Source organism: Numida meleagris, chromosome 2 (genome assembly GCF_002078875.1).
Source record: "Numida meleagris isolate 19003 breed g44 Domestic line chromosome 2, NumMel1.0, whole genome shotgun sequence".
Taxonomy (NCBI): domain Eukaryota; kingdom Metazoa; phylum Chordata; class Aves; order Galliformes; family Numididae; genus Numida; species Numida meleagris.
In genome coordinates this window covers 19440069-19458334 of record NC_034410.1, presented here as the reverse complement: position 1 = coordinate 19458334, position 18266 = coordinate 19440069, and the positions used below count along the sequence as shown (strand labels likewise).

Here is an 18266-nt window from a genome sequence, read left to right as displayed (position 1 = left end):
GTGCTTATCTTGCTTAACATGGACCTGTTGGAGTTCATCCAAAGGAGGGTCACAAAAATGATCCAAGAGATGGAACACCTCCATAAGAGGACAGGCTGAGAGAGCTGGGCCTGGAGAAGAGAAGGCTCTGAGGTGACCTGAGAGTGGCCTTTCAGTATCTACAGGGGGGGCTGTAAGAGAAAAGGGGACTGTCTTCTTTAGTGAGATATGTTGTGACAGAACAAGGAGAAATGGCTTCAAACTAAACCAGGAGAGACTTACATTGGAAATAAGGAAGAAATTTTTTGGAATGAGGATGGTGAAGCACTGGCACAGGTTGCCCAGAGAGGTGATGGAAGCCTCCTCCCTGGAGACACTCAAGGTCAGGTTGAACGGGGCTCTGAGCACCTGATTTAGTGTAGGTGTCCCTGTTCACTGCAGGGGAGTTGGACCAGATGACCTTTAAGTGTCCATTCCAACTCAAAAGATTCTGATTCTATAAACTTTAACAATGTAAATATCCCAACAGGACAGTGCAGGTGCTCACGGGGATATGATGGACTGAGGTCTGAGGTGGTGGGCACACGGAAAGCCAAGGAAAAGTTCAGCTTATCTCAGTTGGTTAAAGCCACAAATAACAAGCAGAAAATGAATTAAGGGATACAATGGATACATATTAGAACAATTTCCCTTAAGGGCAGTCTCATAGGCTATAAAATATTTTCCTATAAGGAAATTATGGCAGCACTCTAACAAAAGACATCTAAGCCAAGACAGATAAAGGATTTCCATCTTCCGCTGGAGAAAAATCCTTACTAGCTGGGAAAACTACCTCAAGGGTCTTTTGTTTCCACTGCAAACCTCTATAGCACATTTACATCCAAGCAATGGAATGTCTATGTAACACGTATAGGAATACATATGGTCTGTAGCCTGAATTTAATAAGATTTGATTTCCATAAATGTTAGAGGACATAGTCCATAGAGATGTTGACAGTGAACAAAAGAATAATCCTGGTAACTGAAAATTATGAGAACTACGGGGATGTTTCCAGTCTCCAGATACCAAATCAGTATCTCCAATGTCAAACATAGACTCTAAGCTGATGTTAAATATGGACTCTGCCCCAGTTCCCTGACTGAAGCCCAGAAATACTGAAATGAATGAGTAGTCACGTTATTCTGAAGAACAGAAAACTCAGAATGCTGCTGGAGTACAGCACAGGGGTACAGCTCACCTTGGAAGCCAGCAGAGAGACTTGGTGAGACACATTCTGAGAGACTCCACTGGCTTTCTTAAGTTCTTGAATCTCTGCTTTGTTTTCTCTCATCTAAATTATTAAAAAGAGATGGGATGTGAAATAAGTTTTGTTTCCTCAGAACCTTGAAAGCAAGCCTCCCTTCTCTAAATGCTTAGGAAACTTTTGTACTTTCTTCTCCTTTCTGTTATAAAGTCTGCTTAAATACAGAGAGCACAGTTTACTATACACAGTTTAAACTTTTAATTATTTTATGTAATGAATTTATTACTTTACGAGTCTGCAATATCTCAAATATTACAGTGCTAGCAGTGATAATAGCAAAAAAACAATTATAACAAACACATCAAACATTTGCTGATAAAAATTCTGAAGAAAATTAAATTATCATTGTGCAAAACTGGAAATGAAAACACGTTAAGGAAAAGTAACTACATCACCTGACTAAAAATTTCTGCAAGGTCTTCTTCATTAAGCTTTATTTTCCCCAGTGGTCCAGTTCTAAATTCAATATTTCTGCTGGAGCCAGCATGGAACACCAGGTTGCCCTGCTCTGAGGACAGACGAGGCCTGTTGTATTACAGGAACAAAATAAAAATTGGTTAGTTGCACATATCTGCTGCCAAAGTGTAGGAAGAAAAGATACGAGGTAAAGCCGTTCTGTTCCCATTAGTAGCACTTAAAGCCTATCTTATGCGCAAATCCATCTGCAATTGATAATAGCACTGGTACTTACTGTTCATCATAAATGTTTCTTTTCTGCCTCTTTTTTTCATAGTGGCTTGATTCACGGCTCGATCCAGCAAGCAGTAACAATGCAACTAACAGCCCAGGAACAGGAGCAGCCCAAAGCATTGCTCTCCTCCAGCTGTCCTGAGCTTGAAGTGAAACCTCTTGTGCTGAATTGTACTTTTGAGAGCCTTGCTGCCCTTTGCTCTCACACAGCTCCTTATTCACAAGGTGCCCATGCTGCTGTCCTGAAAGGGTAATCTTTATCTCAGGTATCTTAATTAAAGTTTGACAGTGTGCAAATAATCCAGACAGCCAGCACATTTTTCTTGTTTGGCTGCAGGAGCTTTGAGAGGTAATTAATTGAGATCTGCATATGTCTGATCACTGTGCCTTTGACCTTTGGACAGCCAAGCACCCTGTGCCTCAGCACCGCGCAGCCCGATGCTCACTGCTGTGGGAACGGATCACTAGCCTGCACGTTGAGGAAGGAAAGATAATTTGGCAACGCAAAAAGGCCCAGAGCATTACCCCCCCAAAAATAACATATTAAAACCACAGTGGCTGGCAAGGAATATTTGCATTGAAGGAGCAGCTTCCAGCCAGCAATTCATTGGGCAGATGACATAAACAAGTTAGCAGTACCAGACAGAATCCCATGGATTGCAACAACAAAATACAGTTTTAACCAAATATGGTTGCTCTGAATTGAAAATGGCTCAGTCCCCAGATACTGAGGAGATGATCAAGCAAGGGGACTGCTTTCTTTCTTTGGCACATGTAGGCTGTCTTCATTGCACACACCAGGGCTCCCAAATTCAGGGCCAGCCACAGACAATGGAGAAGACCAAGGAAGGATTTGGGAAGGGCTCAAAAGTAACTGAACAATGCAAACTCATCTGTTCTAAGAGCCAAAATTTGCACGTTGCCCATTTTCCTCTACCCTTTCAGCAGCACCCTTCTCAAAAGAAGTATCATGCCCAACTTCATACCATAGCCAGCGCTGCTCTTCAGGCCCCCACAGTGCCCAGCCTGGCAACACAATTCCCCACATAACCTCTGCCTACAATGAAGTGAGTGGCTCCAAGCTGTGACTTCCCCAGCCACAGATGCCATCAGTGGATCAGTTGAAGAGGTGGGAGGCTGGAGGCAGCCCCATGGGACCTTGGGCCTAGCGCTGTGCAAGCCATGATAGAGCTCACATCACACCCTCCACTGGGACTCCTCCACTCAGCTCTTGACCTTGTTTCCTCCCCCCATGCGGTGGTTCCCAATTCCCCCACTGTACCAGGGACTCCATCCACTCAGTCTTTGTGCCTTCTACTACCTGTCAGTGTTTCTGCAGTGTCCCTGTCCCCTCAAACCATGGGCTTTCTATGTGACAGCCCCTGCTACTCCCTCCTTTGCTTTTAGTCCCCATATTCCCCTCACACAAGATCTTACTGCACTTTCCTCTCCCTGTTTGGAGCAGCTTTGTGTATCTTTTCCTTCCCTATGCTAGGAGCTATCTGTACCTCTGGTCCCACTACAATTCATGTGTTTTTCCCTTTTGTTTAATAGTTAACTCATTCAGGTTGCTCACATTTCAAATCTCTACTGAGGAGAGCAAAACAGCAACAGTTGTAGCTGCTATCTCTAGAGATAGCAGCAGCCGCCATTCACTGGTGCTTTCTGTCTCAGACCTTCACAGAGGCCACGGAGCTCCTGCACCTCCCGACCCCACACAGCCTCCTTTTCTACTCCAGTCTGCACTTTTTACTCAATGGGGATTTTGTGCCCATAGATAAGTGGGCCATGCCCTAAAGGTAGGGGACTGAATGAGCTCCACAGCTTTCAGAGACAGAAACGATGTGAGGTCAAAGCCTTAATGCATCGTGGGATTAGATTGGATATGATATGCATAAATATTAATGTTGCCTATAAAATAGACAGAGGCATATTGTGGAAGTGAGTACAAATGCAGGTCAGCTAAGGGTTATGGTATTGCCAGGAGTAACTTCATCTTACTATGAATAGCTACAATGTCCAAGACTGCATCAGCTGCATTCTACCACCTCCACCATTTTCTGTTTTTTGGGTTTGGGGTTTTTTTTTTTTTTTTTTTTGGTATAAAAACTGGCCTGCTATTACATTTTATTGTCTGCTTTTTCCAAAACTTATAATTCAGTACAGTGATAGCCTGCTGATCACGTTTCTCATGCTCGCACAGAATACAGTGCAGGTATCCCAGCAGTTACAAAACAGTGCTGTCTTGAGATCTGGAAGAGCAGAGGTGGTGAAGCTTTCCTCCAAACACACAGGGGTTTGGGATAGCCCATCCCATTAGCCTGTACTCACTGGTGCAGCTCTGGATACCCACCTTCTCCACAGCAGAATGTGGCCTTCTTGAAACTCAGTCTGTCAGCTGTTACTGCCAGAACACAGGAAAATGAGGAGGAAAGCCCATGCGCTCTCCCTCACCAATGTAGGGGATGGTGTTTACATGAAAATACAGAATTGTATCCTCAATAGCTGTAAACTATCACTACTCCACTCAATCCAAACAAGCTATGACATTTTACACCAACTGAGGATCTGTCTCTACACTTGCCTTTTTTTTTTTTTTTTTTTAAATTTCCTATTCTGCTCTTTGCTCAGAAACCCTCTGCTCTGAACAGGAAGGCATAGATGAGTTATTGATGTCTCTGTTTAGGCAGCAGGACACCTCCCTCTGGGTATACTTGCACTGTCCATTAAACTGCTGCTCACAAACATTCTTCACATCTATTCTGATACACCTGGCTTTTGCTTTTGTTGGTTTTTTTTAAACAGCCTACTGCATTTTTATATTGCGTTGGGTGTCAGCTAGAAAAAACTATCAGACAATTAAACCTGTGCTTCCTTCCTTCCATGCTGGTTGAATGAATGCATAGTCCAAGGACTTTTTTCCCCCCCCACAAAGTGCATTGTATGTTGGCAGTTTTGAGCCTTGACTTGGGCTGTTGCCCTGCAAAATCCTTTCTTTTCTCCATTGATTGCTTTTGCGTATTGAGTATGCACTGCCTCTCTCTGCTGCCTATCAATCTTTGATAGAAACTTCTCCTTCCAACTAATTAACTCTAACATAGCAAACAACAATGAGCAATAAGCCACTGAGGATGGGGACAACGTTGATAATCCAAGAAAGAAGAAGAAATAACTCCTTTCACCATCTCTCCTTGCATGCTTTACCGCTCAGAAAATGGTAGGCCTAAACACCAGGTGACTTTCCATATGCCCTGATTTTAGGATGGGAGGAGAGCTCTGGACATCTATCTAAACCTTACACAACACACTACTTCCATTATATTTTAGCTTACTGCTCTATTCCTAGTGAATGCCCCTTAGGCTGGCCAAGTTGGGAAGTCTATAAATCATCTTAAGAAGAAAAATAAGTCTACACTTTTTAATTTTACTGAAATACACTGGATTAAGGCAGCATTTTTTGGAGGAACAGAATGGAAAGCCTGCAAGTATCTGGCATAAGTATAGGGGCTGTTCATTATAACCAGGAGAGCTGGCACGAACACCTCCTTCTGGGACAAATCATTCCATTACCTCACTGACGTTATAGCTGAGAAACATCTCTAGAGAGAATAGTTTGTGCACAGATTTGGCAGGAAGTAATAGAGCATTTGTTTCTACCTAATTCAGGTTGAAGTTCATCCTGTACGAGCAGCAACACTTTACCACCACCATGGTATGTAGCTGCATGAAATGAAATGGTGGTGTCCATCTACTTCTCCAGTAGCACATGCTTGCAATGCAAAGGTTCCTCTGTAGGAGACAAGAGAGCATAGACAGAACTCAATATGCTTTAATGGCACCTAAGAAAACAGCTCAGATGCAGAGATATGACAGGAGCCACAGCAATGCTCCCTTCTTAAGGAGGGGGGGGGGGGGAATGCAGCTACTGAGGGGGATCCCAAACCTGGCTAATTGTTAAAGAACTAACAACTCAAATATTTTTAAATAATTGCAGACTTAGTCATGTTGCTGCCTTAATCCCAAGTAATGCACGTTTACCTGAGTTGCCCTTCAGCTGAGTGTGTGCCTCCCAGTAGTTCCATCTACACATCCCTCAATTCTCTTTGATTTCTCTCTTTCTAATAATAATCCATGCTCAAAAGTGACAGAATATCTAAAGAACACTGTTACAAAGCACTAACCTGGCATATTGGGGATCAACAGCCACAGTGTGCATCAACTGAAACAGGGGCAACTGAAGAACATCAGAAGGGTTAGTTCTCTGATTAAGGGGTGGCTGCCCACAGATATCAAAACTCAAGAGTCCCTTCTCCTCCTCATCATCCCCTTCCTCCACCACCTCCTCCTCCTCCATCCTCCTCTTCATATGCATCTACAAAGCCTTATGAAGCACAGCAGCAGCCACTATGCTCCATTTCCCACATCACTCCTTAAATATTTCTTCTTCTCAGTACGCTGCCCTCTGACACCTGCTTAAGATTTTGCTCCCTCAACACAGCTGATGAAGTTAATCAGTTACCTGCTGATGAAGTTAAACTAGCTGGTCAGAGAATCCAGGTTTTCAGTTTTTAATAGTAAATAACAAAGAGTTTTGACTTAGGGACTTCAGCTGTAATTTATTTACTTTCCCAGTTCACCCTTGGTTCCTTTATCACAATGAAGGCAGAGATAACATATACTCATTTTTTTCCCATGTTACAAGAGTCACACTGTGTAAAGGCACATGTTGCTTTTGCAAACCACCATGTTGATGTTTCCTATTTTCTGTTTCATTCTTTTTTTTAAAATTAGGTCAGTTACCTTGGTTTTATTCTTTCCTATTGATTATTCCAGTCCTTTCAGCATCCTCAAATTGCTTTAACGTATGCTGCAGTTATTTTTAGGGAGCTCCATTTGCATAGTCACCGTTCGCCACCAATAACCCCGAAGCCATGAATGGACCTGGCTGCACAACCTCTCTCAGATTCGTTCTACTCTGTACTGTTGGCTTTATTGAGAGGATCAGACCTGAGCCGCACACTCCATGTTCATACATCATTTGCTGTGCATTGATGTTGTGACTAGAAATATTGGCATGCTGTCACAACACAAATATAAGAAAATAAGAGTGGTCGTACTGAGAAAAAGATCCATCTAGGTCAGTACTCCGTCTCCAACAATGGCCAAAAGCAGATAGTTAGGAAAGGAAGGGAACATTAAAGGGCAAGCACACACAGTGCCTCTCCTGAGTACCCTCTTGGCCTCCATTTATTGCAGCTTGGGAACGTCAGCCATTCGTCTACCTTCTTGGTACTCTTTTCTTAATGAACTCATCCAGCCTTCTCCTGAACTCTTCCCCATGCTTAACCTTGTAACACTTGTAGACTGAATAACGCCACGTGGTAATTAAGATGAATACACAGTCAAAATACCATTCAGAAACATTAGTTCTGAGTAGAATCCCATTTTTAAGTGTGATATTTATAAACAACATTATTTCATTTTTAAAAATATGCATAGGGCAAACATTTGAACTAATCAAAAGTATTCATTACTGCCCAGGTGTAAGTAAGTGTATTAGCATCATGAAAGTATTTTCCTTCCAAATGCCAGGTTGTACCTTAAATTAAAAATGTGCTTGAGTTAAAGCATCCCCTTGCACAGGCAAAAGCACAAGATAAATGAACAGGCTCTCAACCAAGCTGAGATTTCAGGATGTGCTCGCACGTTTGAAAACAGAGAGGCTCCCCACTGGAAGAGATTTCAGGGGCTCCTTTGTTGTGGAGTTTTCTGAACTTCAGTACCAATCTCCAGTGAAGGTACCAGGCCCAGAGAACCCCTGAAACTCCCTCCAGCAACTCTCTCCGTACAAGTTCTGCATTCCACAAAGTTTTAGTCCCTCCAACTCTGATTCTTGTTTCATCAGAACTGTTGTCAGAACGACCCTTGTCCATGTTTCCTCCCACTGTCAAAAAACAAGGCAGACGAAAGTCCAAGACAACAACCTGGTTTCCTTGTGCTCCTGGATGGCTGGCTGGGCATCTAACACCGTGCTCCTCTTTTCTTGGACAGCTGTATCAATCCCCCGGCCCTTCTTATCAAACAAAGATAAAAATAACACAAATCTCTTCACGTTCTTCACAATAACACTTAAACTGAAACAGTTTCACTACTCAGTGCTTCATTTTCCATGGTGTCTTGGATATCAGTTATCTGTACAAGCAAGCTGTTACTGAACAAGCATAAGCTTCCCTTAATTAGGTCTTTTACACTGGAATACTCGTATTTGCCCAGACAAAAGGAGGGTGCTTGCTGGAATTCATTTTGGACTTTATGCCTAGTTTCTTACACTTTAGCATTCATTTCCCTTGACTATTTCTACTTTATACATTATTTATGTAAGGCTGTCCTGAAATATTAATAATCTTCAGGTTATTAACCAATTATTAGTTTGTCTCCTCCAAATTCTCATGTTATTTAAACACAATGCAGAGCATATATGTGGTTTCAACATCCACCTCTGATGTCGTGGGCCAGCATAATAAAATAGGAGGCATTACTTTCGGAGCAGACCTTGTATAATTCATCATTTATACAGTAAGATCATTAAGTGTTGCACTTCAGTATGAATAGCAAGCTAACAGAACAGAAAAATCAAAGGATGGACTAAGTATGAACAGTTAACCCAAGAGAGGTTAAGAATAGTTGCTAAATTTTTTATTTGTATTAGAAATTTGCAACAATTGTTACCACAGAATTATACAGTCATCCAAGCATCCAACCTGCCCACATCGTAACTCAATTGTTAGTACTGAGATCTGCGTTATAAAACAAACTGGGCTTTCCCATGACTACGTCTCAGACACTCGGTAGCATAGCACAGACCAGTGTTTTCCCAGCCTTAAGGCACAGATTCCTGACGAGCCTTAAGCTCCTCCTGAGGGGTCAGCAAAAGGTGATGCAATAAAATCTGTGGGCGAGAGCATTGCATTCCCTTACATGCATGGGAAGATGCGCCTCATCTGGAAAACTTTGAGTTCGTGTATAAAAAAAACATTCAAACCCCTGATCTAAAGGAATGGTATTTTAGTAATTTCACCATTGCACAGGCTTCTTTGTGAATAAGGGGACACCTAGGTTACCTCAGACACAAGCAAGCTAATGCGGGTAAGGCGTTCTGTAGGGCAATGTGCAAGCCTTACAGCTCACTGCATAAACACACCACCAACCACACGAGATCTTCTCCTTGGTGGAGCTTCGCAAGGCTGAGGACATTCAGCTCATCACGTCATGGAGATAGTGGGACGTAGTCCATATGCGCAAGTCACGTAACCAAAAACCAGATTCTGGAAGTTTCCAGTTTCCAGAGCTGCCTTCCCACTTTCACCCATTTACCCTTCAGCTGCTTTTGTAATCATATTTAATTGCTGTGAAAATGCTAAGGCTGAAGTTGCAAAGCACTGCACTGATGGAGGCTGCAAAGCACTCACTAGGAAGCTGCTCGGAAAAGGAAGCAATACGATCATCGAGTGAGGTCAAGCAGCTGCAACCCAACCCCACTCAGCAAAGGAGTCTATTAATGCCTAACAGATAGGAAAAGCAGTCACTCAATTTAGCTTCACTGGTATAACAGGGTTAGAAGTTCTATTATTACGTCTCTCAAAAACGCAACTAGTTACTGATCTATTGGATACATCTACGCAATAACAATCACCTGAACAGACAACCAACTATGGCTCATAACATCATCAGCCTGTATTTTGCATAGTTTCGTAGTAGGCACAGCCTAACATCAGCCCAGCAGTTTTTGCCACTGCTGTACTACTACCAGAGGCATCTTTTGTTTCTATACAGCCTGCTCCAGTGCTCCTTTAGGGGAATCCATTGCCATTTCTCTTTCATAGCTGGAACACCCCAAGATGTCCAAATGGAATAAAACAGGCTGCAGTAGCTTCACCCAAGGTTCCCCTGGTTTAACAGGCCAGAAGCAGCACCAAAACCAAGAGAAGAAATGAAAAAGTAGTCCGTATAAGATAAACTATGGCAGTAAGCAATAACTGCGTACTCATTTTTTTTCAGGATGACTGTAGCAGTTTGAATAGCTGTGATTTCTTTACACTGACTTTGTTCTCTACAGTCTTCAGTTTCTCCTGCACTAGCAAGCCTTGATGCAATACACCATGACTGCTACATTTTCCCACAAGGGAAATAAAAACAAATAATGTTTTTTTTCAAGATTGGCAACTTTGACAGCTTACTGGTACGCAGGAACCATAAGAAATCTATGGAAATATCAAGTTTTAAAATCTTTTGGGGTCTTTTATGTGTAGGTCGTTGGTAAGGAGCAATGATGTCATCCTAAATAATGGGAGTGAGAACAGAAACAGCCAAGTTGTTGTCAGGGTTATGATAATCTTGAAATATTTTTATTCAGCTGAACAAATCATACAAAACAGACACAGCTGGGTTCCAGAAACCTGAAAGTATTTAGACAAGATCAGACAAACATAAACTACAGATGACGCTGGGTCTCCTTAAAAAGTCTATACAAAACACTGAGTTTAACAGTTTCATTAGATTTTTAAAAAAATAATTAGATGATATATACAATAAATCTGTTTAGAATGGATCACTAATATTTACAGACGAAAGCATTTTACATGCAGAACCTTGTCTCTGCACTTAATTAAAGCAGCTTTGACATTTACAGCCTTTTTATATTGTAATGAGAATAGTTTTGAGATATAAAATTGTTTTCTCCATTTTTATTGAGGTACATGTGACTTTTTCTGCTATTTTTTCATTCGCAAAGTAAAAGCAACTTCTAAATGGAGCAATTGATTCCTGGAAACTTCCATTTCAATAAAAAACTTCTGGAATGCAAATCCACCATGAGTGGAAGGTATTTCAATATATCAGAACTGTTTAGCAAAGTATCTGGACGCATATTTCAGTTAGCTCTGATTTTTGTTAGGCTGCCATCAGCTTTCTCATGAAAGATGGAGGTACTTTCGGTCAGCAGTCCATGGTCATCAGATTCAGGTTCCAAATTACCCAAGTAGAATGGAAATCAATTTTGCCACCACGTGTACGTTGAGGCTATTTCCCAGAAGACGGTAGCATTGCTTTATTGATACTGTGTCAGGAAAGCCTAAAATAAAACAATACAGTGTCATTAGTCTGGGTTTATCCCTGGCTTTTAGTCTATTCCTTTTTTTCAATGAACAGTTCTTAATTCAGTTATGAAATCTATTTGTAAACTGCAATTTCTGATATATACAAGAATACACACCCCTAAAGTTCACAAATTTATAAATACAATTGTACACTGCACAACTGCTACTCAAGAGAAAATGAAAAGAGTAATGCAGCCATGAGAGAAAGAAAGTAAGATGACTCTCCAGATACACTAAAATGCATTTCATTACAGGCTATATATTGTAACTCCAATCTGAGGTCCTCTAACCAGTTATAGAAAATTAAATTAGTCTCACATCGCAAGATACTACCAGTACAGATCAGGCTATGAGCAAGGCTTATTCAGGGAGAGATCAAGCAGCTGAACAATTTTCCATGTAATTCAATGCTGACCTCGTGGAATGCACTCAGAAATACAGACACCATCAAAAAGTCCTTCACATTGTAAATGCACTGACTGGCAGAACGAAAGGAGGACCAGAAAACATTAAACTGTTCCAGGTATTGTGAAAGGGCTGTGTTCTGCATTGAATTGACCAAGCTTCTGAAAATTCTGTTGCCAACAGCTGGCTGGTATGCTGTACCTGTCCTTGCTTGCACTCTCAGCTTACTCCAGCTACAAGCTAAAGCGCATCTGCTTCAAACTGACTGAAAGATGAAAAGCAGTGGGGATTCAGCTGCTGTGGGCATTTGCTAAGCTGCTGAAACTTGATCACGTTCAATTATTTGCTCATTCCCTAAGAAGAAACACCTAACTTTGACCCTGAGGTCATCACCACCCAGCTTAGCTTTGATGCACAAACAATTGGTGTGAGGAAGTAGTGAGATACGTATATCTCACTATATATATATATATAGTTTTCAGAGCACCTCAGAAAAATTCTTGTCCAGGGAGAGCTCAGGAGAGAACATGGCTGGATAGTTGCTGAGCCAAGGGTGGGAAGCTGAGGAGGAGGCGTTCCATCCTTCTCTGCCAGTTACTAATGCCTTGAATACGGACTGCTTTGGTAAACATGTTATCTGCCAGCTCCACCCATTCTGCACAGCTTCCCAGCACTCAAATCTGGGCACCCATTCTTCTCCCTTTGGAACAATCATTCCCATTTCCCCATGCAGACTCACTTAATTAGTTTTCAGTGTATCACTGAATAAGGTGCAGAAACTACACATTCCAGAAGAGTATACAAAAACAAATATGTATTTATGCACATACATGCACGTGTACTTAGAGCTCAAGGCACTTATCTGAACACTGATAATTTCAGAGTTTCTCCTTCTGCCTTCTGGCAACTGAAAGCCATAATTCATGTTCAGGGCTGCTTCCTTTATCCCAAACCTCCCTCTATCTGCCTGTATACATTATCTTGCATCTTCTGTCTTCTTGGCTCTAGAATAACCTACATCAGGACAGATTTAACAGCTCATACGAGAACGCTGGTACTTGTAGCACAGATCTCACCACATCATTTAGGTCTTGCATGTTAGCTGGCGATGCTGAAGTCCTGACAACATACACTACCACAGAGTGCTGGCTTTCCACTAGCCTGCCATTTGTTTCTTAGTAGCTTACACACATTGCTAAGAGGAAAAACAGAAACGGACTCCTGACATCACCCTCATGAAAGCAGGTCGCAGGTGCACGAATGCTCTGATCGCTTTTAATGATATTGATGTGGGACCCATGATTAAGACAAATGATTGCACATTTTTTCATTGATCTATAGTGCAATTACAATTTATACACTAAGACGTTAAAAGCACAAATAAATCTGTTAATGTTAAGACAGGACAATTTTAGCTCTATATCTCATGTACTTGAAAAGACCATCGATCTGTTAGAATACAGACACAATTATGCTGCATTTAGACACAATCATGTTTCTTATAACAACACTATAGCTGCAGCTAGCAGTATGTTGGTATCTGTGACAAAGTTTCCTGACATTCTGTTCATTTCATTTTCAGCTTTTATAGTTTCCTCATTTGCTAGCTTCTTGAGCAAATAGTTGCAGTGGGTACAACTCCAGGCTTCCTGACACTGAAAATTTCAGCCAAATTGTTGCTAAAGAACACAGATGCAGTGAAATTACAGTGTATTTTCCTCTGAAAATTTCACACTTCACTTCAGCACGGAAGAAATGCTATCAGTGACATACCCTTCATTGTAGCCATAAATATAGCAACTTCTTAGTCTTTTCAAGAAAACATAGCATGCAAATCCTCAAAAGAAACTCACAGTAGCTAAATTCACCAGATTCCAATCAGCATAGAGCTGAGTAACACTTTTTTTTTTCCCCTGCATGTATAATGGGGGAAACATCTAGATTAAAACAAAGGAAAGAAATGTCAGACTTGTGACTCAGTGCACTGGGAAAACCTTATTGTGCATATGAGTCAGAAGGGCATGACAGAGGAAGCCATTGGATACGAGGTTTGTTTCATGTGTTGTGGAAATTGGAAAAGTAGTATAGTGAAGAAGGGAACTGCAAGAGCTGTAAAGGAGGTGCCATCGTTAAGGCAGAAGGATCTAGCGCTGTAAGAGCTGCAAACTGAGCTCCCCTGGCTGCTGTGCATTTCTCTGATGACAAAAGACATGTTTGCCAAGTGAGCTCTTCATAGATAGTGACTATGTGGATGCTCCTCAAATTCAGAAGCCTGACTTGTCTTGAGAGTTCAGTTGTGGTTTGCAGCTTACAGCTGCCCCTGAAGATGAGCTCTGAAGAGAGAAAGCTTAGTATCATTCCAAGTGCTCTGAAACAATAAAGGTCATTCAAGCACGTGGAGTCATCCAAACATAAATCTCTGCGCCTTGGTTCTGTCTCTATTAAATACAAGCAATGTTAACTCTAGTACACCTCTCAGTGGTATCGCAAAGACTGATTTAACGTTTGGAAAACACTAGCTACTATAACAAGCACTGTATTTAAAAAAAGAGAAAACTGATAATTCTGTGTTCAAAATGGAAATTAAACGCTATGATAAGCCTATACAAGACCAATATAGGCATGTTTAGCTGAAGTTTCTTTACAACAACCCAAGTCCGTATGGAACTGAGACATGCTATGAAAAATGACATATTCAAAAAGAACAAATCTATTAAAGAAGGCAGGCCATCAAAAACTCCTGCATATTGACATGTAACTCAACATGGCACACTCCTGAAAAAAGTGCTAAACAAGTAACTTCAGTGGTGTCAACTCTAATGACTATGCAACCTTGATAACGTTGTTTTAATGTAAAAATTTTTGATGTAATTGTGAGGAATAAATACAAAAAACCCTAAAAATACAAAAGAAAAAATATATGCAAACTATCAGCACTCCTCAGAACCCAAAGCCACTCAGAAAGTTGAAGAAATATATTACAAATTAATCAAGGTCACTGGTGTCTTGTTCTATGGATGTCTGTACTGCTGAGAGACAATACATTGATCTGCTGTGATGGCAGCAGACCAAGTTCCTTAGCAGACATTAACAGCTCCATTTCCTTGACTTTCTTTGCCGAAGAGCAAGGAAAACTCTGGTGCATTTACTGCGGGCTTAATTCCGATTGACTTGTGTGCAACGTACTGGTATTGCCCAGTTTTGCTCCTTGACTCCCTTGTCTCCACAAAAACAGAAAATGAAGTAACTGACCAAGGGCTAGGACTGCCTTTTCTAGAAATTGGAGAAGATTTAAAAAATCATTAATTGAAGAGATTTGTTACTCCTGAACAAAGAAGAATTTGTATACTGTGAAGTATTCCCCTTATTGCCAGCTGCAAATGTATGGAAGGGAACAAGCAGCTCACATAGTGAGAACTAAGACATCTTAAACTGGCAGGATATGTTGATTTATCAGTTATGGGTAACATGGGCTGCTGAGTAAATAGTTTCAACTGTAAAACAAAGATATTCCTTCACTGTCATTCAGTAATACAGCACTTCTCATGACAAAAGGAAATATAGAGAAAAGTCAGCCAATTGTAAGAACTGATCAGAAAAGCTGAATGGTCAGAAAAAAACTTCCAAAATAAAACACACACATTACTCCCAACAAAAAACTACGTTGGCATTACTGAAGAATGAAGTAGAAGCGGATACTTTGCAAGCACATACCAAATTCTGGAGGGAATCCATGCAGATTTGCTATTTCTCTTGGAGTAAAATACCTCAGTTTTAGTGTTGACAGTTTCATAAGCTTCTCTTCTTCTGTTAAGTTCTCAATGTGCTTGAACACTGACTCAAGCTACAAAGAACATCCAAAACAACAGGTATCACTGACATAGGCAGAATGTGAAATCATGCTGTAACACTCACATCACAACACAGCATTTCTTTGATTATCACAGTGCCAAAGTCAATTTGAAAGCACGTTAAGTGTTCTATTTTTGCAGCCAATATCTCAATATGTGCACTTACAAGAACAAAGTCAACGTTGCCATGAAGGAATTCATCACTTCTTCCTCAAGTTTACAAGCCATACCAATACTTAATGAGGCAATCACAGGACTATAAACATTTGTTAATGACAGAATATTGCCTTAATATAGCTCAGAATTATCATACATGTATGCAAGTTAAGTTGTACAGAAGCTCAGCTGCTTTAATACATTTGCTTTGAGATTATTCTGAATTCCAAACTGAATTCCTCTTACGCTTAGAAATACCTTACAACATTAGTGAATGGCACAGAAGTGCAGGAGGAGATGCTTGCTGCAAAACAATGTGTGAATAGTATCCTTGAACGATTACTCATTCACACATTTTTTTTTTTAAATCTTTCCCCATGCCAAAACGTTTTCACTGTGAAATCTCTATATGACACTAGAAATAATAAAATAACAATTCATTCTCCACAAAGAGAGGCACAGGTATATCTTGATTCAAATAAACTGCTGTTTGGAAACTCTAAGTACATCAGATGGAAACTTATTTTCCATAAAAGCATTTTTGTTGTAATATTCCGAATAACAAAGCAGAAGACAAAACAAGTTTTAAGACAAGTATTTCTCATATGTTAGTCTAGACATACTTACCTGTACATCTACTGCTGTCTGCAGAACTGAGCCTGTCCCTTCTACATAGTGCCCGTACCTTAACAAAAACAATCTTAAATGAGTATTTTCATTGGACCTTGGTACTAACAACTGCAAGAATGCAGGATGAGCTTCTTTTGCTGTAATTAGCAAATAGCCTTCTGGATTGATAAAGGAAAAGGCCTTGTGATCAACAATGCTAATTCTTGAAATACAGTAGCCTCTGAAGACAACCTCTGGGGATGAGACTGCAATCAATGCACAAGGGTTTAACTACGCTAATGCCTTATATAAGGAAAGGAACTCAAGCACGGCATCATCAGAAAGGCCCATCTCCATTGCAAACATTGATTTTACACTAAGGCAAAATATGTCAAAGGCCAAACGGTCCTAGGGTTATAACTGGCTGACCATATTAAAAGCAGGACCATTAAGCGTGATCCTGCAGCTTTTCAATCAATCCATTAGGAACAAAGTAGTTCAGTCAGATTTAACTTTTGCTTGCTTGCAGATTTTCCACAAAGGAAAGGGATGGGGGATGGGCTTCTATGCAGGGAAGCAGAATAAAGAAAAATGAAAAACAGCATCCAACTAAACAGTAACCAAACTTACACTATAAAAACATACGACAGCTTTTTTTGATGCTTTGTGGTTGATTGCACAACAACATGTTTACTCTGTACTGCCAGGCTATCATTTAAATATAATCATGGGCTTTCAGAAACATGCTCTGATGTCTAAGTATGATAGCAAATGAATGTACTGAACAGAAAGAGATCAAATCAAGTCAATCACTGGCTTTTGCAGCGTGGAAGAACTGCGGAAGATCCCTGCATCAACCACTAATATATACTATCCTTGAGCTTTCTCTGCATAACTCTTAAGACCATTGTGCTTCAAGCCTACTAACTCCACAATGAATAAAGGAGTGGTCTGCCTTCAGCAAAGACATAATGATCCGCTATGGCTCAAATCTTGAGAATTTCTTCATCTGGAAATGCTTATGAGTAGTTCTACCAGTATCAGTGAAACCAACAGCAATTTTAAAAATGAAGTACATACAAATCTTATTTCAGATCAGGACAAAGTGACCTAAGCACTAATACCACATGAAATTGACCTGTAAACATTTAGCATTTAATTGGTTAGCAGCACTCTGAAAATTCCCTAATGCCATGTTTAATAGGGTAAAACACATAGCACTGAGGAATCCTCATCTTACATGGTATCTAATACTATTTGGTCTTACTCTGAACATATCTGAGACAAAATTAACAAGCATAAATTTCAAAGTGGTATTCAGAGTTTTATGGAGAAAAAGAGGATTTTTTAAATGTGATTCATCTCATCTAATACACTCTAGTCTAAATAACTGTCACTAAGGAACTCACCAAAAAAAAAAAAACCCAGTTGGTATAGCCAACTAAATTTAAAAATGAAGATCACTCTATCTTTTCTTTTTTAAACGTGGACAGATGGGCAATGTTAGCTTGAATGTCATTCATTATTATTGCAGTTGCTGACTACAGAAAAATTAACACGTCTACCTTAGACTCAGAACATAATTAAAAATGGGAAATTTTGCCACAGTGAAAAACGATGCATTGATTTTTGGATATTTCATTAGCAGTTATAATGAAAGAAGCAGATGGCTTAAGAAATTACAGTCTTAAATTTTCACCTGACTCATGACTGTTTCTTTAAAACCCATCTTTATTTTGTAAGCTTTTTAAAAAGCTTAGTTTCAAACATTAATATGTTATTTCCTAGCACACTCGGTCCTACATTATGACTCGTAAACAGGTAAGTAATTATCACAATGCTAGAGAGAATTTCTGTAACTAATACTGCACTATTTCTGAAGGCCACTTTTGTCAGCATAGCAAGAATTTACAAGTCCAGAATAATTCTAATTAAGTAAATAGTTTTCATTTACTCTGTTGTTCGAAATGGTGATTTTCCTCTTTCACAACTTCAGACCCTACAAACACATTCCTTCGAGAAATCAACGACATTTTTACTCTCAAGGAAATCAGCAATCATCCTCAAATGGTCTAGGAATCTAAGCTGGAAGGTTATGCTCCATCTCTCAAACATCA

General features: G+C 40.2%; 2 protein-coding genes across 6 annotated transcripts in view; both read right to left on the bottom strand.

Annotated features, from left to right (window-relative positions):
• CUBN (cubilin) overlaps nucleotides 1-7906 on the bottom strand; it is a 148417-nt gene extending 140511 nt beyond the window's left edge. The window contains exons 1-5 of the mRNA XM_021385370.1: nucleotides 7757-7906; nucleotides 6955-7050; nucleotides 6155-6192; nucleotides 1679-1808; nucleotides 1218-1310 (exon numbers count right to left, since the gene is read on the bottom strand). Coding sequence (XP_021241045.1) covers nucleotides 1218-1310; nucleotides 1679-1808; nucleotides 6155-6192; nucleotides 6955-7050; nucleotides 7757-7906 — 507 coding nt within the window. The remainder of the gene's footprint in view (nucleotides 1-1217; nucleotides 1311-1678; nucleotides 1809-6154; nucleotides 6193-6954; nucleotides 7051-7756) is intronic.
• The window catches only part of TRDMT1 (tRNA aspartic acid methyltransferase 1), a 28917-nt gene continuing 20998 nt past the window's right edge, over nucleotides 10348-18266 (bottom strand). For all 5 annotated transcript variants that reach the window (XM_021387464.1, XM_021387463.1, XM_021387459.1 and 2 more), the window contains 3 exons: nucleotides 16168-16225; nucleotides 15248-15377; nucleotides 10348-11103 (listed from right to left, as the gene is read on the bottom strand). In XM_021387464.1, coding sequence (XP_021243139.1) covers nucleotides 11003-11103; nucleotides 15248-15377; nucleotides 16168-16225 — 289 coding nt within the window. In that variant the 3' untranslated portion in view covers nucleotides 10348-11002. The remainder of the gene's footprint in view (nucleotides 11104-15247; nucleotides 15378-16167; nucleotides 16226-18266) is intronic.